At 45.9% G+C, this 21861-nt stretch overlaps 1 protein-coding gene across 3 annotated transcripts in view; it reads left to right on the top strand.

Annotated features, from left to right (window-relative positions):
- The first annotated feature begins 8505 nt into the window (after window positions 1-8505).
- The window catches only part of CSNK1D (casein kinase 1 delta), a 40821-nt gene continuing 27465 nt past the window's right edge, over window positions 8506-21861 (top strand). For 2 of the 3 annotated variants that reach the window (XM_083148671.1, XM_083148672.1), the window contains exons 1-3: window positions 8506-8884; window positions 15342-15452; window positions 15619-15767. In XM_083148671.1, the coding sequence (XP_083004797.1) occupies window positions 8809-8884; window positions 15342-15452; window positions 15619-15767 (336 nt within the window). In that variant the 5' untranslated portion in view covers window positions 8506-8808. The remainder of the gene's footprint in view (window positions 8885-15341; window positions 15453-15618; window positions 15768-21861) is intronic. The other variant, XM_083148670.1, reaches the window with a different exon arrangement.

Genomic DNA, 21861 nt, shown 5'->3' on the forward strand with positions numbered 1-21861 from the left:
GCTATTCCACTTATCTACTACTCTTTCTGTGAAGTAATTCTTCCTCACATTTCCCCTGAATCTTTCTCCCTCTAGTTTCAGTGCATGTCCTCGTGTTCTGTTGCTCTACTTCCTGTGAAGAATGTCTCCCACCTGTACCTTGTTAAAACCCTTGATATATTTGAAAGTTTCTATCATGTCCCCCCTTTCCCTTCTCTGCTCTAAAGTCTACATATTAAGATCTTTTAGTCTTTCCTGGTATGTTTTGTGATGTAGGCCATGCACCATTTTAGTTGGACTTCTTTGTACAGTCTCTAATGTATTTATATCCTTCTGGAGATATGGGGGGGGATTTACTAAAGGAAATTTGTAAAAAATAGGTGTATTTGTATCCGGAAATACACTTATTTTTGACATTTACAATCCCGAAAATACGGCAATTCGTGTTCGTACTGATAGCACATCAATACGAATACGAATTGCCATATTTTCGGGATAGTAAATGTCAAAAATAAGTGTATTTCTGGATACAAATACACCTATTTTTTTTACAAATTTCCTTTAGTAAATTTCCCCCATGGTCTCCAGAACTGGACACAGTATTCCGAGGTCGTACCAATGACCTATATAATGGCATTATTATTATTATTATTATTATTATTATTATTATTATGGCTTTATTTCTACTGCTGATACCTCTCCCTATGCAACCAAGCATCTGACTTGCCTTCTTCATTGCTTTGTTACAGTGCCTACCTGCCTTTAAGTCCCCTGAAATAGTGACACCTAGATCCCTCTCTTCCTCAGTAGTTTCCATTATAGTGCCATTTATACTATATTTAGTCTTTGGATTTTTGAGACCCAAGTGCATGATTTTTCATTTTTTGGCATTAAACTGTAGTTGTCATGCTTTTGACCATTCTTCTAATCTACCTAGATCATCAATCATTTTTTTTTACCGCTACTGGTGTGTCTACCCTGTTGCATAACTTTGTGTCATATGCAAAAAGTCACATTTTACCCTTAATTCCATTTGCAATATCACCAATAAAGATATTAAAAAGCACTGGTCCAAGTATAGATCTCTGGGGTACTCCACTTGTAACCTTTCCCACCTTTGACTGTACTGCGTTTACTACAACTCTCTGATTTTTGTGTCCTGCAAGATCTTATCTTTTCAACTATCTTAGAATCCAATCAAAAGCTTTCAAGTTTATTTAACAGTCTGTGATGTGGGACAGTGTCAAAAGCCTTACTAAAGTCTAGATAAGCTATATCTACAGCCCCACCTCAATCTATTACTTTAGTCACCCAGTCAAAAACGTCAATAAGAGTTGTTTGACATGATCTTCCCCCAGTAAACCCATGCTGTTTCAGATCCTGGAAATTACTGGTTTTGAGATATTCTACAACTCTTTGTTTTAAGAGTGTTTCCATCAATTTCCCTACTAGTGATGTAAGACACACTGGTCGATAGTTGCTTACCTCTTCATTGCTTCCACTTTTTGTGCAGTGGGACTACATTCGCTGTTTTCCAGTCCTCTGGGATTACTCCAGTAGCTAGTCACTGGTTGAATAATTCTGTTAATGGTTTTACCAGCTCCCCTTTAAGGGCCTTATTCAGATCTGAGCTCAGTACAATTTTGTTTAGAAAATGGGCAAAACCATGTGCACTGCAGGTTGGGCAAATGTAACATGTATAGAGAGAGTTACATTTGGGTGGGGTGTGCTAAAACTGAAATCTAAATTGCAGTGTAAAAATAATTTGTAAAAATTTGTACTGAGCTCAGATCTGAATAAGGCCCTAAGTTATTTTAGTATCCTTGGATGTATCCCATCTGGCCCCATTGATTTATCCACTTTCAGTTTTGAGAGTTCTATGAGGATTTTCTCCAATGTAAATGTACTTGTTTCTCCCTCAGTTTTCTGACTATACTTGCAACTTAACTATGGCCCCTTCCCCTCTCTTTCAGCAGTGAATACGGTGCACCCCTGAGAGTAAATAGTCATAGAATTAATGAAAGGAAGAATAAAGTACTCTCCTTTGTTTGGGGGCACGCTTAGAGAAAAAGATTTCTTAGATTTATTTAATGGTTACAATATTTAAAACATAACTTTTATTATTTATCTATAAAAAAATTGTTTTTTTTACAAACTGACAAACAAAACAAAAACAATTAAATGTGGAGTGCATCAAGGACACAACTCAAATGAGTTCATCCAGCATTGGGTAGCTGATAGTAGTTAGAGATGCACTCCACTACCACCTCAAATCTGAGATAATAAGTACTGTATAAATTTAGCCCGTAAATTTGGGTATTGGTACAGAGGTCTTGTCAGTTGGTGATAGCAGTTTGAACACTGTTAAGTCACATCAGAAATTATTATAATGGTATGTGGGTTAGACCTCAACACCTATTGTGGAGGTCGGCATTACACAGTGCAGACAAAATGTAGCAGCGGCAGCCTATGTCGATTTATAGAGGAATTGAAGAAATTGAAAAGCAAGTAGAAAAAGCCCAGTTGTATTTGCTCGGGTTGTAGTGACCTTCTAATAAGACAATGGGTAAAATAGTTGTTTACTAGTTGTTGCTTAGCACTAGGACCGTTTCTACAGGCAGACAAGCCGTGTAACTGCACAGGGCATTGTACCTGCGACCACATGACTGGATGGCTTGTCTGCTGCTGACTGCCACTGCCATCGCCACCAGGACACCAGCTCCCCGTGACACGCTGTTGAAACGGGTAAGTGGGGTTTACTGCTCCTGATGAAGACGTGCTGATACGTCGAAACGCGTTGAGCCATTTCGAAGACCCTGACATCTATTGAAGCCCTATCTTCCACCTGGGCCTAATTGAGAGCCCAACACCACCTTGCACCAGGCTCAAAAAGCAGTGAACTCACCCCGGACCAGCTTCCACCATCCTGGGCCTACAGGTCCACACCTCCTCTGGCAGCGATTCACGGCGGTGGTTACTCCATCATCCACCCACCATTCCTGCTCTATTCCATCTGAGGCACAGGTCCACACCTCCTTTGGCAGTGATTCACGGCGGTGGTCAATCCTTCATCCACCCACCACTCCTGCTCAATCCACCTGAGGCACTTTGGACCAACAAGCTGGGAATTTCACCGGAACCATCTCCAGGTCCCCAGATGAGACCCTGATGCTTTTATCATTAATGGTGGTAACTATAAACCAGTTTATTGGCCCATGAACTACCTCATTCATTCTCTGGAGCCATGTGCATGCATTGACCATTTTTGAAAATCCCCCCCTTTTTATTCATTGCGCAATATATATTTTTTAAGAATCTTTATTATACATTTTTTCTTAGAGAGTACTCTCTTTATTTGTTGTATGTGAAATAAATGCATTTGTATTTTATTATATAAACTGTGTTTGGTCATCATTCAGAATAACCCAGCGCTGTATACCCCCTCTTTTCTGTTTCAAATTACAGGGAGCCTTACACACTCCCATATACAGCAGCTTTAACTGGTTTTTAGGGTTCACCTTTCTCTTTCTAGTAGTTAGAGATGCACCCCGCTACCACCTCAAATCTGAGATAATAAGTACTGTATAAATTTAGCCCGTAAATTTGGGTATTGGTACAGAGGTCTTGTCAGTTGGTGATAGCAGTTTGAACACTGTTAAGTCACATCAGAAATTATTATTATGGTATGTGGGTTAGACCTCAACACCTATTGTGGAGGTCGGCATTACACAGTGCAGACAAAATGTAGCAGCGGCAGCCTATGTCGATTTATAGAGGAATTGAAGAAATTGAAAAGCAAGTAGAAAAAGCCCAGTTGTATTTGCTCGGGTTGTAGTGACCTTCTAATAAGACAATGGGTAAAATAGTTGTTTACTAGTTGTTGCTTAGCACTAGGACCGTTTCTACAGGCAGACAAGCCGTGTAACTGCACAGGGCATTGTACCTGCGACCACATGACTGGATGGCTTGTCTGCTGCTGACTGCCACTGCCATCGCCACCAGGACACCAGCTCCCCATGACACGCTGTTGAAACGGGTAAGTGGGGTTAGCATGGGGGATGGGAGGCGCTCACCTCTGCTGGCTTTCATTTCTATTTAAGTGGCGAGTGCACAGTGCACCTGTAAACCCCTGGGCAATGAGCATATATACCCTCCCCATGCAACGATCATGTAATCCCCCCTTCCAAGTATGTAATCCTCCCATGGCAACAAGCATGAATCCCCTCATGACAATGTGTAACCAGGGCCGGCTCTACCACTAGGCAGCTTTAGGCAGCTGCCTAGGGTGCCAGGATCTTGGGGGGCACCACTGAGTCTGAATCCTGGGATAAAGCCAGTTATCTATGAGGGTGCAACACAGAGCTCTAGTGGTAGAGCAGCAGTCACACTAGGATCCCACTGTCAACTGCACAGGTGCTGCTGTACATGCAGTTGCCCCTCCAGTGCTATTATTCCAGAGGATGGCGTCTCCATTGCCTCTGGGAGTTATGTCCCTGAGTGGGAAGAAAGTTGATGCTTTGCCTAGGGTACAGAGAAACCTTACACCGGCCCTGTTTGTAACGTGGCGGGTACGTGCGTACGGTGGTGGTGGGCAGAGCCCACAGCCGGGACCGCTGTTTAGAACAGCCACGGCGCACCCTACACTGACTCTTTTGGCCTTCTCGGGCAGGTGACCATAGACTGTGGATTGCTAGGCTTCTCCTGTAGTCGCCGCATTTGAAGGAGCGAGTTATGCCCGCTCCGACCCTGATGCAACCAGGTCTTGCGAGATGACAAGTCTACGGCGACCACCAGAGATAGTGCCAAGAGGAGATATAACTAACGGGCGCTAACTGGATAGAACACCCTGACTGACAGCACCAGGCCAAGGACTGGGAGTGTGACCTAGTCACAGACACAAGATATAAATGTAACGGGGTGCCACCAAACAAAACATGCCAAAGCAAATACTGAATATACATAAACTGACGGTACCCCAAAACAGGCGTAAACCCACAGCCGTGGGCCTCTCCGTATCAAGGAGAGCTAGACCAAGACAATAACTAGAACCAAGGGCAGCTTGCCCACCAAAATAAAAGAAAGTAACAGAACCGGCAGCACGGGATGGAGAAGTGCAGGCCGGGAATGTCTGGCAGGACTGGACGACAGCAATGCTGACCGGGACCGGACAAAACCAGAACAGGATAGGACCAGGTCGGGACTGGATCAAGACAGGACCAGGACGTGACCAAGACAGGACCTAGACGTGCCCGGACAGGACCAAGACGTGACCGGACAGATCCCAGATGTGACCGGACAGGACAGCAGTGCAGCCTGCATGAAACAATATCACCGGCGGGGCTGAGCTGGGCCAGATCCCTGAAAAGGGATCCTCTGTCCAACCAGCCCCCGCCATGAGGCGCTGCCCGGAGTCCCCTGGTTGCATAGCAACCACCGGGCGACACGGCCTGTCTGTCCCCAGTGTCCCCGGCCTGGCGGAAGTGACGCGCCCCAGCCCGGCGGACATGACAATCCCGGCACTGGTGCCGCCGGGCGGAAGTACCCGGGCCTCCCTTCTCAGGGTGCCGGGACTCTGCCGCAGCACTACTCATGTCGGTGCTGCTGACACAATGGTCATGTTATCCCCCCTCCCGCACAACAAGCATGTTATCTCCCCCAGGCAACAATTATGTAGTCCTCCCATGGCAAAGAGCATGAATCCCCCATGGTGATGAACATGTAACTCCTGGCAATTAGCATGTAGATAAGTGGCACTTATGTGGCATAATGTGTAATGGGCATTACAATGTGTGGCATAATGTGTAATGGGCATTATGGTAATGAGCATAATGGTATGCGTTAGGTATAATGTGTAATGGGCATTATGGTGTGGGGCAAAATGCGTAATGGGCATCGCGATGTGCAGTATAATGTGTCATGGACATTACGGTATGTGAGGCATAATGTGTAATGGGCATCATGGTGTGGCATAATGTGTACTAGGCATTACAGATAAGCAGTGTATATTGATTTAAGTAATCTGTCACTATTTGTCTTGGGGGAAGGAGGTGATCTGTATGCCTACTGGGTCACTGTGTGGGTGTCATGGCTCGGGTCTCTGGTGTTTCCAGTTGTGGCAGCAGTGAGCCAGTGGAGGGTTCTGGTAACCAGAACACAGGAGGTCTCAGGTAATTGTAGTTCATATACACTGCGCACTACAAGCACAGCTAGGTGGGGGAGTTGACAAGATTCTAATCAGAGGTGCGGAGTCTAACACCCCCGACAGTTTTCACCAGGGACCCCTGCAAGGAGGTTTGGACTCTGCTACATTTGGCAACAAGGTTGCAGCCCTCTCAACGAGTTTCGAAACCTAATTGGGCAATCACAGGACATGGTAAGTTATTAGTGATTGTGTACTTGAGACAGTGGTACTTGGGACTTGGACCGGATAAACTAGGAACTGCTGATGGTTTGTCTGTATGGACTGCGTCGGCATTGGAGCCGGAGATGCTGGTCGACGACCTGGGAGCTGGAGGGATGTCGATGGCCAGGGAGCCGGAGATGCTGGTCGACGGCCTGGGAGCCGGAGGAATGTCGACGGCCAGTAAGCTGGATATGCTGGTCGATGGCCTGGGAGCTGGAGGGATGTTGACGGCCTTGGAGTCTGAGGGATGTCGATGGCCTGGGAGCCGAAAGGATTGTTGACGGCCTGGGAGCTGACAGGGTTGTTAACTGCCTGGGAGCCGAAAGGGTTGTTGACACCCTGGGAGCTGACAGGGTTTTTGATGGCCTCGGAGCCGACAGGGTTGTTGACTGCCTGGGAGCTGAAAGGGTTGTTGATGGCCTGGGAGCCGACAGGGTTGTTGACAGCCTGGGAGCCGCAGACAGACACTGAAGACTTTTAGAGTCAACGCCTGGAATCGATGATGGTAACGGCTTTGGGAGCCAATAGCAATGTCTGGAGCCTTAGTCCGCTGACTTCTGGAGGTACTCAGGGATCAGACTAGTTGTTCAAGATGAGGAGGAAGGACCAGAGGCCTCACCTATATCCCTCCTGCCTGTCTGTGATTGGTTGCAAGTTGCAGCATCAAACAACTCCAGGAGGTACCTGTGCACACATTGATCACGTGATTCAGTTCACAGGTCAGAGTGTCAAGGTCACAGGGAAACTATTGGGAGAGTCAGTCATGTGACTACAGGTGTCATGGCGGCACTCATGCAGCGTGGGACTGGCTTGGGATCGGCGTGGGATGCTGTCTAGGTCCCAGGGAAACACCATGCAGATCTTGCTACAGAAAACACTTGGAGACAGCGCAGTACAGGGACTTGCACCACAGGACGTACCAGCGCGCTGGTAAGCAACGCGGTCGCGGATTTGAACACCTGCTGCGATTTCTGATAGTGAGCCTTCATGCTTATATGTCACTGTGTTGCCTTCAGCCAGCCAATTTATGCGAGGGAAAACAATGCCCACTCCTGCAGTAACCAATGTCTGGTCTTGCAGGTTACAAAAGTGGGGTGTACAGTAATTATTTTCCTGCTAGACCACACTCTTATAATTAGACCATGCCCCATAATTAAACCACGCCCCTTTTGTATGGGGGGGTTTGGCATTTTTAACTCTTCCTACTCGGAGCCGAACTGTCTAGAACAGCTCTTAGCACACATTGCTAGTGATCACTCACCACAAAGCTCACATGTGTAGACCCCTTTGGGATTTACATTGGAATATGACAATACCGACAATATCGTGCAAGGCCAAGCCCAATTTTTTGTTGCTGCTGCCCCTCTGCCTGCGGGGAATAGATGCTGCGCCCCCGCCACAGGACACTGCTGGCCCTGTGCGGGCCTTGGGAACGTCCCCAAAAACCGGGACGTTCCCGCAGTAAACACGACAGTTGGGAGGTATGTGATGGTTTTAAAACCATTTATGTTTTTTATTTGTTGTTAGTGTTTTTCCGATTCGATGGAGGCATTCCGATGTTTGCCATCATTGAATGGTAAACATTCAGTGGTGTTTCAATGCTTACACTAGGTTCCGCACCAGTCCCATGAGTGGCCAACCACGCTGCAAAGATTTTGCAAATGCTTAAAAAATGTATTGCTAATACAAGAATCAAATGAATAGTTTTCTCTATACTCTATAGAATTCCTTTAATACGATGGTTAGCTGCCATTCATCGCAAAATTCAATGGCGGAAGCGGCCTGGGGGGCAGATTTATTAAGCTTGGAGAAGAGATAAACTGGAGATAAAGTGGAGAAAAGGTAAAAGGAGATAAAGCACCAGCCAATCAACTCCCAACTGTCTTTTTCAAACACAGCTGATTGGCTGGTGCGTTATCTTCTTTTACCTTTTCTCCGCTTTATCTCCAGTTTATCTCTTCTCCAAGCTTAATAAATCGGTAGTGTCTAGATCTGCCCCTGGGTTCCGATGTTAATCTCTATGTCTACGGTAGTAAAGGCATTAGACCACTAGATGGCGCCCGACCTACTCATAGCCGCTCTATGTGACTGACACTTTGTTATACTGGTCATGTGACTAGAAGACCTGCCCGTCGCATCGGCGCTTGTTGCTAGGTGGGGTGACGTCACAGACACTGGGTGACAGCCGCCTCTTGCTGGGGTTATTTTCCGGGACGGAGCGGGGTCAGCGGAATCCGCAGTAATCCTCCGTCACCGAGCGGCCGGGGAGTGCGGGAGAGGTTGGGACACCGACCGCAGCCCTTGCGCCGTCTCTCCAGCCCCGTCTTGTGAACTCATACAGCGGATGGACCCTGTGAGCGGATGGTGAAAAGTGCGCCGGAGGTCAGAGGCTGATTGCGGCAGGAGGAGCGGGCCTGAGCGCTAATATGGAGCTGAGAGTCGGGAACAGGTACCGGCTGGGCCGGAAGATCGGCAGCGGCTCTTTCGGAGACATTTATTTAGGTGAGAAATTAAATTGCGGATTAGGAGATGACGGGGGGGCCCATAGGGGTGTTGGGGCCCCTGTGTGACCCGGTGGTTCCGGGGTACTAGGTGGAGGTCGCTGCTGGTTATGTGTTCCGTGTAGTATTGCTTTGGGTTAGGCCTAAGCTCAGGATGCTGGTGGGGGAGGGGTATGCACCCTCCCCTACTCCTCACTCTGATGTGTATATGGGGTACATGGGTTTCCCAGTGTTACTTTTGGGCTGGGTCAGGTTCACTGACCCTCACTGTATATGTGGTGGGTGATCCCCGCACTCGGTGTATGATATGTGGGCGCACATATCAGACAGAACGATTCCTCTGACTTCTAACTAAAACCTTTTTGGAAGGAATAGTGCTGGTTATTTGGGGGTGATGTTTCTCCTTTTATCTTTGGAGAGAGGAGACTTGTGTTTCTGCAGAGGTTGGCTAATGTTTTAGCTATAAGATATGTGGACATAGAGTATTTTTCTTGGACCTTTTATACAATTTATTATAGTCTGATAATTTGTGATTTCTTTCTTTTTTTTGTCTTTGTGTGTGGACCAGGCCCTTCATTTTATCTGCTACATTGGTGAAGTAATAATTCATAATGTGTGCACCAGACTTTTAATCTAATTATTGCCATGAGCTAGATCAGATTTTCTATGTGCTGTTGGAGTGTATTTTTTTGTATAGAAAAGGCCTGGATTGGTTGTCAACTGTAATGCTAGGTACACAACAGAACGATCATGAGCAAATCGTGAGACGACCATACAATGGTCACACGATCTGCATCCAATATAATTCTGATCTGTACCCAGTTGAAGGGTTTGTTTTCAAATCCTGACTACAGCAGGTATGATCTGAAAAACAACCAGCGAGGACGCATATTGGTATTGGATCTAAAACATGACAAATTGACATACAATTGGTCAAGATTGTATTGAAATTGGTGGAATTTAGGCCAAATCGTTCTGGTGTGTACCCAGCATAAGAAGTCTGACAGCGGCATCCTGCTGAATGGAATACCTGATAGTGACTGAGATAAGTATACTTGCTCTCTTCTGCCACAAACCTCCCTGTTAGTGTCTGCTTCCCCCCTCCCTCTAACCCTAACTCCCCAATAGTACCTAAAGCTGGCCATACTTCGGGAACTGCCCGCCGGTGACTGGACTGCATACGTTACATCAGGGCTGGGCAACACCGGCCCCCCAAATGTTAGTGAACTACACATCCCAGGATGCTTTGCATTAGTTTTGCTATGTGGCCATGCTGAAACTGATGCAAGGCATGCTGGGATGTGTAGTTCATCAACATCTGGAGGGCCGGTGTTGCCCAGCCCTGCGATACATAGTATGCCGTCCTTTAGCATATGATGTATTGTATGCAACACCAGCAAGTGCTGCCAGATCCGGTAAATCTTGCGTGCGGCATTTACGATCTCCGGAATCTAAAGGCAAATACAATGTACGCACTTCTCACCCGATTTCTTGGTCTGGTGCATCGGTATCAGGTCAAAAGGGCCCAAATCATATAGGTTTATGGGCAGTTATCACCTTACCAAGCCAACAGCGCCACATACCTACGATCAGGATACAGGCTGCCATTATTCTGGCATCAGTGTTGCAACTGCCTGTTGGGATTTTGACCACTGACATGGCATCCCCTAGGGCAGGGCTGGGCAACACCAGCCCTCCAGATGTTGATGAACTACACATCCCAGGATGCTTTGCATTAGTTTTGCTATGTGGCCATGCTGAAACTGATGCAAGGCATGCTGGGATGTGTAGTTCATCAACATCTGGAGGGTCGGTGTTGCCCTGCCCTAGGGCCTAGGCCTTATTTTGTATCATTAGTGCAGACAAGGGCTAATAAGGCTCACACACACTAGAAGATAAAGTGAAAGATATCTTTCAAAATATCCTCTAGTGTGTACACTTAATGTCGTTAACGATGTGCGCTCCCGTACATCGTTAATTCCCTCCTCCAGCATGTTCAGGCAAATGAGGTACCCCCTGCCGCCGGTAGCTAGCTTCTGAGCCAGCATCGGCAAGTGTGTATGGACTTCAGTGGTGTTGACCCTTTGCAAATAATTATTTTGTTGTTTAGTCGCTGTTTGCGACTGCATGATTTCTGCTTACATCCTCCAGAGGCAACGGTATGGGCACATTAACCAGGAATTTGCATGGATTTATCTGATTTAAGGCCCATACACACTTGCCAATTTTCAGGTCAAAATCGCCTAGTGTGTATGGGGCAGAGATCACCCACTAGCGATGGTGCACGCTCCCGCATCATCGCTAGCATGGTGGTTCATCTGCTGGCCACCAATGTAATATATTTAAGCCAGTACATATACACGTCGCTGGCACAGGCCAGCAATGTATATATTATTGGCACCACTGCCCACCAAATATAGTGTTTATTCTAGCACCCGCTATCTTTGAAAACCCATGCAGTTCCTCTTCCCTGCCTGGGGTGTCGCTGTCTGCTGTGGTTTTTCTAGCACAGGTCTGGTTTGCATATCTGTGCTGATATACAGACCACACTGTGCTAGAAGAACTACAGCAGACAGCAACACCCCAGGCAGGGAAGAGGAACTGCATGGGTTTTTTGCCTTTAAATATACATTGGTGGCATTGGACATATAAATATAATAAGCAATCAGGGCTGTTGCCACCACTAGGCATCTTTATGCATTTGCCTGAGGGCGGCACTTGGTAGCAGGTCAGTGGCGTGGGGCAAGGTGAGAGGCACCTGCACCCCGTCCCCCCTAAAGACAGATGAGCCGCACCGCACCACCGCTGACTTGCACCGTCGCGGCCAGTAATGTAAATATGGAATTCAAACCAGCCCATTATGTAAATAGCCTTTTATTATGAAAGATTTTCAGTAAAGTCTTTCGCCTCCTGAAAATCCCTTGCTCTTTGGGGAAAATCAGTGTGTATGCACTACTTTGAAGATAGATAGAACTATCACATATTTTGGCAAAGTCTTTTGAAATGAAAATCTTCTAGTGTGTATGGGCCTATCTTAATCCATTTAGTTTGGCCACTATAAGTAAAGCATTTACTCCCTATCAACAACCAATTGAATAGCTCCGTAGGATGCCCATTACATATTGCCAGCCTAAAGGCCCATACACACTTAACGATTTTCACCTGAAAATCGGTCAAAACTGCAGTTTTGAGTGATTTTCTTCTGAAAATCGCCTAGTGTATATGGCCCGCCGATGGAAGACTAGCGATGATGCGGTTTACCAGCATGCCAGCGATGACAGCTGCTTTCTCAGCCATCATCACTGAGTGTGTACAGCAGCCAGGCTGAAAGCTGAGCTGCTTTCAGCACGACTGCTGCCCTGCGCCCTCCCCCAGCTCCCGCCCCCGGCTCTCCCGCGCTGTTGATGGAGCATACTCACCGTCTCCTGCCCTGCTCTGCAGCTGCCACATACGCCGCTCTGCCTTCTCCCACGCTGGCGCCGGCCTGCAGCTCTGCTCCCCCGGCCTCACATCCCTGCGTGATGCCCCGCCCCCTGCACTGTGTGGAGCATACACTGAACACCAATGATTTTTCTAAAAGCAGTAATATATACATGGCTGACACAGGACAGCCATGTATATATTACTGTCACCACTGCCCACCAACGATAATTATAAGGCAGTAATATATACGTGGATGGCACATGCCAGTCCTGTATATATTTCTGTCACCACTGCCCACCAATGATATATATTGCAGTAATATATACATGGATGGCACATGCCAGTCCTGTATATATTTCTGTCACCACTGCCCACCAACGATAATTATAAGGCAGTAATATATGCATGCATGGCACATGCCAGTCCTGTATATATTACTGTCACCACTGCCCACCAACGATAATTATAAGGCAGTAATATATACATGGATGGCACATGCCAGTCCTGTATATATTACTGTCACCACTGCCCACCAACGATAATTATAAGGCAGTAATATATACATGGATGGAACGTGCCAGTCCTGTATATATTACTGTCACCACTGCCCACCAAGGATAATTTTAAGGCAGTAATATATACATGGATGGCACATGCCAGTCCTGTATATATTTCTGTCACCACTGCCCACCAATGATATATATGGCAGTAATATATACATGGATGGCACATGCCAGCCATGTATATATTATGGTCACCACTGCCCACCAACGATGTTTATAAGGCTGTAATACAGATGGGACCGCTCTCCCCCTTGCCGCCAGCTTGCCATATTGCTGTAGCTGGCAGGAGATGGTGGACGGTGGGACGAGAATGTTGCACGCGAGCGTCTTCTGCGCGCACGCCCCATTCTGGCAGGCAACGCGGGACGGCACAATGGGAGCCGATCCGATGCAGCGGCCCCATCTGTATATACATTGTTGGCACAGGCCACTGCCCACCAATGTTTATTTTTATGGTGGCAATGTATACATTGCCAGCAATGTATATGTTGCAGCCACTACTGCCCACCAATATACATTGTGTAACGTATACATTGCTGGCGCAGGCGAATGGATTTCTCCCTATGTACAAGGCTGCAAATACTCGTTGCCATGCACATGGGAGGGATTTTGCCTGACCGAGGTGGCGTTTACCTGATCGCTGGGCTCCGAAAATACGCAGCCCAGCGATCAGTTCTGAATCAGGCCTCAAGAACAGGAATGCACAGAATAATATGGCCGCTGTTCCCACCCTTGGAATTCAAACCCACCCATTATGTAAATAACCTTATACTGAAAGATTTTCAGCAAAGTCTTTTGCCTCCTGAAAATCTTTTGCTCTTTTGGGAAAATAGCTCAGTGTGTACGCACTACTTTGGTGATAGATAAATCTATCAGAGATTTTGCCAAAGTCTTTTGAAATGAAAGTCTTCAAGTGTGTATGGGCCTTAATATACACTTACACTTCTCACCTTTTGAGTTTATTTAATTTATTAATGATGCAGTTGAAACTTTGGTCTGGAATTATTTTTGATCTCGGTGTGTGTGTGTGTGTGTGTGTGTGTGTGTATATGTACAAGTGTTATGGTGCCTATACACTTGTGCAATAGGATGCAATGCGATTTCCCATCACATCCAATCGCAACTTAACTGCTTTTTTCCAGCAACCGATGTTGCGATCCATCTGCAATGACCCATTAGGTGCTGGAAGAAGGCGGGGGCTGTGTAACGGCGCAGGCAGCAGGAGGGTGGTGTTAGGGTTAGCAGAAGCTGCCTGCAGTCTAATGCCGGGCAGCTTCTCAGCACCCACTTCGAAGCTGCCCAGCTGTTCCCGACCCCGGCGTGCAGCCTGCTCAGCGTGACCTCTGACCATCGTGCTGTGCAGGCCGCAGCGTCCGGTCACATCTGACCGCTCCCGGCCACACTGTAAGCCCTGGCCGGGCCAGCTGATGCTGCCACTACCCACTCGGAGGCGCACCCGCACGCTGCTCTCTGTCACGCTCCCACCAATGAAAGTAATTCTGCGGGGCGGCAACAAGCAGCGCTGCTCTCTTCCCCGATCCCGGCTGCCGTGCGCCCGCGCATGTAATAAATCTGTGGGGTGGACGGGGCGTGTCCCCTCCCTTTTTTTTTTTTTAAATGGAGGCCAATCCTGAAAATCCTGGCATTGAGCGTTTTTCAATCCCGGAACCTGGGGTTGAAGAAATGCTCCGGGATTGGTATCCCTAGCGGTGGTAGACAGTGGAGCGGTGGCGGGCAGCAGAATTTAAAGGGGAGAAAAAAAAACATGAGCTCTCTCAGCCAATCAGAGGGCCACCCAGTCTTTTTTTTTTTTTCTTCTGCCACCAGCTCCACTGACTACCACCGCCCAACAGCCCTCCTGCCGCCAGCTCCACTACACCGCCAGCGCAGATCACATTGCAATCGCACATGCAATAGATGTTATGTGCAGCACATAATATCTGGTGACGCAAGATTTGACTGGTGGACCCTTGCATCGCATCGGGTGACACATGCGATTACATGAGATTCATGCAATTTGTCAGGTGACTTATCAAAATCTCCTGCCATATCTCACATGTGTATGTGCACCATTTTAGTTCCGCTCTGTATATATAGGCAGGTGTAGTTTTTATTGGGACACTGACAAGGTTGTAATCCAGGTCCTGTTGGTCTGAGGGTGAGCTTTGCACATCCTGTGGTAGGTTAAATTAGAGCTACTGAAACAGATCAAATAGTTCTCTTGCTTTTGCACTTCCCTGTCGGCTGCACCCCTTTTGTATTGTTCTGTTTGTAACTTGGCTACTATGCTATACACTAATGAAATCTGGGAAGTAGTTATGATTCAGTCTTATGATGGGTGGTATTTTTATAGACTGCTATGGAGTTTGTTCATTGGAAATGACACAACTTAATGGTTGTGTGTAATCTAGCCTATAGCCTGTATGACCATATCCTGCTCCGCTAATAATGGCTTGTATATCTAATTTGCAGGCACTGACATTGCAGCAGCTGAGGAAGTTGCCATCAAACTGGAATGTGTGAAAACGAAACATCCACAGCTCCATATTGAGAGCAAGATCTATAAGATGATGCAAGGAGGAGGTGAGTGTTAAAGGTGACCTGAGGCTGTCATCTGTCACTTCACTAGAACCTTGTGCACTCACTGAGGTGTGAGGTACTTTGTGCCTGATACCTCAGTTATAACGCAAGTTCCTAGTGGATAGTGTGAGTCCAGGGTATGTTACTCACTACTATGTATGTTTTCTAGTGGGAATCCCGAATATAAAGTGGTGTGGTGCAGAAGGTGATTATAACGTCATGGTCATGGAATTGCTGGGACCAAGCCTTGAAGATCTCTTTAACTTTTGCTCCAGAAAATTTAGCTTGAAAACGGTGCTGCTACTTGCTGACCAGATGGTAAGAGATGGTAGAATGGCTCTGCTGCTTTTTATGATAGTGTACATTTGCATTTACTGAAAATATGCCGTAATTTCGTAAGAGGCTAAAGCTTAAATTGCCGTTTCTGGATATAGGAGGTGATTCTGGTTAGTTTGCAGAAGCAAACTCCTTCTTTAATGAACAAAATCATGTGCACTGTTGGTGGGGCCGATGTAACAGGTGCAGAGAGAGTTACAGGTACTTGTGTATTATCACGGCGCCCACAGTTTCCATCGTAAGGCATTGTACAACCAAAAATCGATGCAACGCGATGGGACCCGATTTTTAATTGTACAGGCACCTGGATGCCTGATTCCTATGTTAAATACCAGCCCCCCCCCCCCGACCCGATTTTTGATTGCACACCCACCCTGATTGGTAATGACTATTTTAAATGTCCCCCCATTGTTAACGCCACCCCACTCTCAACGCCAACCCGAAGCGTGGCGAGCGCAGCGGTACGCGTCCTCTGACCTTTTCATACCCCCACTATCCACGTCGGCGTGGAGTTGATTATATATAGTATGGCGAGCCACCGAGCCCGAAGCGTGGCGAGCGGACGTGGATGACTTCACATATATTCTGCGTCCCCGCTGCGCTCGCCACACTATATAAAATCAACTCCACGCCGGCGTGGATAGTGGGGGTATGAAAAAGTCAGAGGACGCGTACCGCGGGCTCGCTGCGCTTGCCACGCTTCGGGTTAGCGTTGATAGTGGGGTGGCGTTAACAATGGGGGGGGGGGGCCATTTAACATACTCATTACCCATCAGGGTGGGTATACAATTAAAAATTGGGTCTGGGGGGGCATTTAACATGGGAATAAGCCCAAATCGGGCATCATCGCATCGCATGCAACTCAATATTAAAATTATATTAAAAGTATACTCAGCCTGGGGAAAGGCTCAAATCGGGTCCCATTGCATACCTTAATTAGTGGTATGCGATGGGCGCCGTGATAATACACAAGTACCGAGTTACATTTGTTTAAGTTATTTTGTTTGTTTAGAGTAAATACTGGCTGCTTTATATTTATGGTGTGTACACACGGTCAACATGCCGTGCGATGCGAGTCCCGATGCGATCTGATCGCATCCCGACTCACACCCGGGGCCACGACACAGCAACAGCTTCCCGCCGCTGCCCCCCCATGCATACATCAGAGGCCACACACACACACCCCCTTCCCCCTCTATACGGCGGACTTCTGGGTCACTGTGCATCAGCCCTGCAGCCCCAGGAGAAGCCCTTCTGGCCGCCGGAGCTATGTAAGTATAAAGGCACAAAGACTATATAGTACAGATCTGCACTATATAGTCTTGCCTGCCCTCACTATGTCGCTTCGGATTTGCGCTCACACGGGAGCGTGCATCGACAGCACATCGGGCTCGCAAGCCCTAAAAAGTACACAATCTGCATGCGATATGGCTTCCGATGTTCACTATATCGGCAACATCCGAAGCCATATCGCACCGTGTGTACACACCATTACACTGCAATAAAGATTTCAGTTTGAACACAGCCCATCCAAATCTAACTCACTCTGCACATATTATATCTGCCCCCATTTGAAGTACACATGGGTTTTGTCTAATAAAGAAGGAGTTTGCTTTTGCAAACCATCCACAATCATCCCCATATTTATTTTCCTTTTAATTACCATTCTCCTAGCAAATTTGTACTCCGCTTTATCTTGTTATAGATTCTCCTTTAACAATAGAAAAGGTTTATTCTTTCAATTATTGTGGTTTTTCATTTGTCATTTGCTACTGCCAATATACAAAATGTAGTGATGCTGGTGATTTTGTTACTGAGGTGTAGGGGGGGGGGGAATAATAATACATGCCAGTGAGTTGGTACACACAAGTAAACAAAATGATTACTCCGTTTTACAAACCTGTATGTAAGAGCTTCAGAAGATTATCCAAATGTAACATATTTGAGATAAGCTTGTGATCCTGGGAAGAGATTTCTGTTGGGTAAATCAGCTTCCTGTTTGGTAATCCCATTAAAAGACACTGCAGTGTCTTATTCTCATGTGACAGAAAATGGCTGCTAGTGGTGAACAATAACTAGCAAACAGCATGTCAAATAATTAAAATTCATTTGAGGTGAAGAAAATGTTTTTTTCTATAATATATTGCCTCAATCTGAAACTTTTATATTCAGGGTTACAATTTTAGAATGTGTTAGATGGAACAAGTAGCTAAAGGATTAGAGCTGTCGTGTGGGTTGGAGAGTTTCAGCTCGCCGACTCCTGTAATGGTGAGCTGAAATGTGCAGTGTCCCTTTTTGGGTGCCAAACTGCAATTTTTCACAACGCAGCCTGGACTTTAGTCGGGGGTACTTGTGTATTTTGGCGGCGCCCCCGATGTCCATCGCGCAATGTGTACATCGCATGCCATGCGATTTTTACCCCCTATGCGATGAAAGATTGTATAAGCACCCTAAAGGGTGCTTTTAAGCACCCTAATGGGTGCTTACAATGTTAAATGCACCCCCACGCCACCCCCCCACTATAAACGTGAACCCGAAGCGTGGCGAGCGGCGGCGGTACGCGTCCTCCGACCTTTTCATACCCCCACTATCCACGTCGGCGTGGAGTTGAGAATAGAAAGTGTGGCAAGCCACCGAGCCCGAAGCGTATCACAGGTATCCGCGTCCCCTCGCGGGCTTCACAGGTGTCCGTGTCCCCTCGCGGGGCTCGCTGCGCTCGCCACACTTTCTATTCTCAACTCCACGCCGGCGTGGATAGTGGGGGTATGAAAAGGTCGGAGGACGCGTACCGCCGCCCACCGCGGGCTCGCTGCGCTCGCCACGCTTCGGGTTCATGTTTATAGTGGGGGGGTGGCGTGGGGGTGCATTTAACATTGTAAGCACCCATTAGGGTGCTTATACAATGTTTAATCGCATCGCATTGTATGGCATTGTATGCCATATACAATGGCATACAATTTAAAAATTGTATGCCATTGTACAATATCGCGTTGCATCGTATGCCTTATGGTATGCGATGGGCGCCGCCAAAATACACAAGTACCTAGTCGGGTTTAACAGATTTGTGTGGGCAATCGCGGTGCTTTTGAGTGTGTCAGACACAACCGTGGAATTGCTGCAACTGGCACACGCATGTGCAGCCCATTCGCATAGATCAGCCTGTTTGCATAGACTGCAGTCATGCCCATTGGAACGCCCAGCTTTTTGCGGGCGTTCCCATGCTAATGCACCGATATGGTGGTGGGGGGGGGGGGGGCAGCTGACGTCAGCGCATGTCATCTGCCCACCCGCTTTCCATACAGGCACTTACAGATCTAAGACACCAGAGCGGTGTCTTAGATCTGTGAGGGCTTGCAGAATCATTTGATAATCAGCGACCATTGAATGATTTTGCCGCCGCACGCGAGGCTGCTAATGGATGTTTATGCTAAACATGACAAGGTTTGTCTGTAAACACATTGGTCCAGCCGACGCTGTGTTGTAACAGAGGTGGAATTTAGGAAGAAAATTCCATAAAAGCTGCCTCTGTAGAAGAACATTGGTATGACATTTGTGACAGATAACATTTCTTCCACACACTGCACCCAAACAGCAGGATGAAATGGCTGCCAAATTTAGAGACAGTGGCGTTTGAACATGATTGTTTGGTGGCTTAGTGTATGGCCTTAAGGAAGGGTCATATGCTTGTGTTTTTTTTTTTTGTTCTGCTTTCAAGAGGAAGTTTGCACTATATTTCAGTGTGGCTAAAGTGAATAGATGATTGTGTGTTTTGGTTTTATGTCTACTAGTAGATAACAAGTTTTACCTCTTTCTTAAAGGTGCCCATAGACTGTTTTATGCCCATGCAATGCGTGCTCCAGCACACATCGCATAGCACAAAAAAGAATGTGCAGCACATGCGATGCCATCTAGTACAAAAAGCAAGCTGCTGTGCCCATACACATACCGATTTCAGTGTGCTGTGTGTTTTGAACTTTATTGGTGCCGTGTGGTTTTGGCACTTGTAGGGGATGCGATGTGATGTACTGTGCGATTTTAGCCCTTTTTTTTTTTTTTCAAGTTTATAGTCACCTAATGGACATCGCATCTCATGTACTACAAAAGTGATGCAATGTAGCACAAAAAGTACTGCCAGCACATACTTTTTGTGCTATACAATATTGTACCTGCGGGGATGTGCGTTGCATCCCCGAAGGTACACAGTGCGATTCTAACCAATGCGATGCGTTTTGAACTTTAAAAGTTCAAAAGTAAAATCGCAACTTGTATGCGATCTAGTTCAAAACACACATAGCACATCGCTCCGTGTATGGGCACCATAAAGCAGTGCCGACGAAAAAAAAATATTTATATATTTTCCACATCTGCCCTGTAACTTTAGTGTACTGTTATTATATAATATACATTATACTTCAACTTACATATAGTTTAAACAATCATGTTATTACTCATCTGTTTTTACAACTACAAATATACTTTATATTTTAGAATGTATTCTACTATGACAAATTTCTGCTCTGGCAATCTGTATTTATTCAGTACCCAGCTGATTCTTACATAAATAACGTAAGGATTGGATGAACATGCCAAAAAACAATTACGTTTGGGTACATTCAGGGGGGCAGCACAGAAGTTGTAACATAGCAACATAGTAATTAAGGTTGAAAAGAGACATTAGTCCATAGAGTTCAACCTATTGACTTGTAACTACTGAGTTGAGTAAATCCTATATAGGATTCCTGTTAGTGAACAAGTCATATCCCAGTTCCTTATGATTCCCAATCCTGTAATTGAACATACAAATCATATCACCTCTCAACCTCCGTTTCACTAGTGAAAACATATTCAGACTGGTTAACCGATCTTTGTATTCTACAGCATATAATAACTCCATTTAGCCTATAAGTAGCTTATTCATTTTTGTTCCCATAATGAATTACTTTACATTTGGCAACGTTAAACTGCATTTTCCACCTTTCCAGTTTACTTCAGTCACTGTAGTCTATCCACATCCTCTTCTGAGTTCATTTCCATACTCAATTTGGTCTGTTTTACTCACTATGTTACTTCCTATTTTTTTTAATGAATATATTAAACAAGGTGGGTCCCAATATTGAACCTTGTGGGACTCCACTTTGGACACTTTGGACCTTACCCTATCTGGAATGTATGCCATTTACCGCCACTCTCTGTCCAGGATTGTGCAACCAGTTTTTAATCCAATGACAAATTTTATCTCCTATCAGTAAATTACTTAGTTTTATTAATAACCTTTTATGAGGCACTGTGTTAAAAGCTTTAGTGAAATCAAGAAGTATTGCATCAACAGATTTCCCTAAGTTCAGCCCCCTACTGACTTCCTCATAGAAGATAAGTAAATTAGTCTGACATGATCTCTTTTTGATGAACCCATGCTGAGCCTTACTTATCACCTTCTCCTGTTCTAAGAAATTTTGGATACTATCTCTTATTCCTTCTAAGATTTTTCCCCACAATTGATGTAACGCTGACCAGTCTTTCAGGGTTAATTTTGCTATCTTTCTTCCATATTGGTACTATGTTAGCTATGCGCCAGTCCCTTGGTACTGTCCCCAAGTTTGATTCCTAGAATATCAGATATAACTGTAATGCTATGACTGAACTCCATTATTTTAGTATCCATGTGTGTATTTCACCTGGGTCAGGAGATTTGTTACCATTTAGGATCTGTAATCTATTTTTGACTATTTCCTCACTCAAACATACAGTTTGGGAGCAATCAAGAGCCCGAGCATTTAATCTGTGGGAGATCCTCTGAAGATTCTTCCCTTGTAAATACTGAAGCAAAAAATGAATTGAATAATTCCGCTTTCTGTTTTCCTTTTATAACCAGGGTACCCTGCTTGTTTTGTTTTTATTGGGCCAATATTTTCCTTCCTTAACCGTTTCCTGGTCATATAACTGTAGAATGTTTTGGGTTTAGATTTGCTATCTCTGTCTATTTTACGTTCAGTCTCTAATTTAGCCATCTTGATTGTATTTTTACATTTATTACATTCTTTATATGCAGCAAATGCTTCAGGTGTCCCTTCTTCTT

Source organism: Crinia signifera, chromosome 6, assembly GCF_055691185.1.
Source record: "Crinia signifera chromosome 6, ASM5569118v1, whole genome shotgun sequence".
NCBI lineage: Eukaryota > Metazoa > Chordata > Amphibia > Anura > Myobatrachidae > Crinia > Crinia signifera.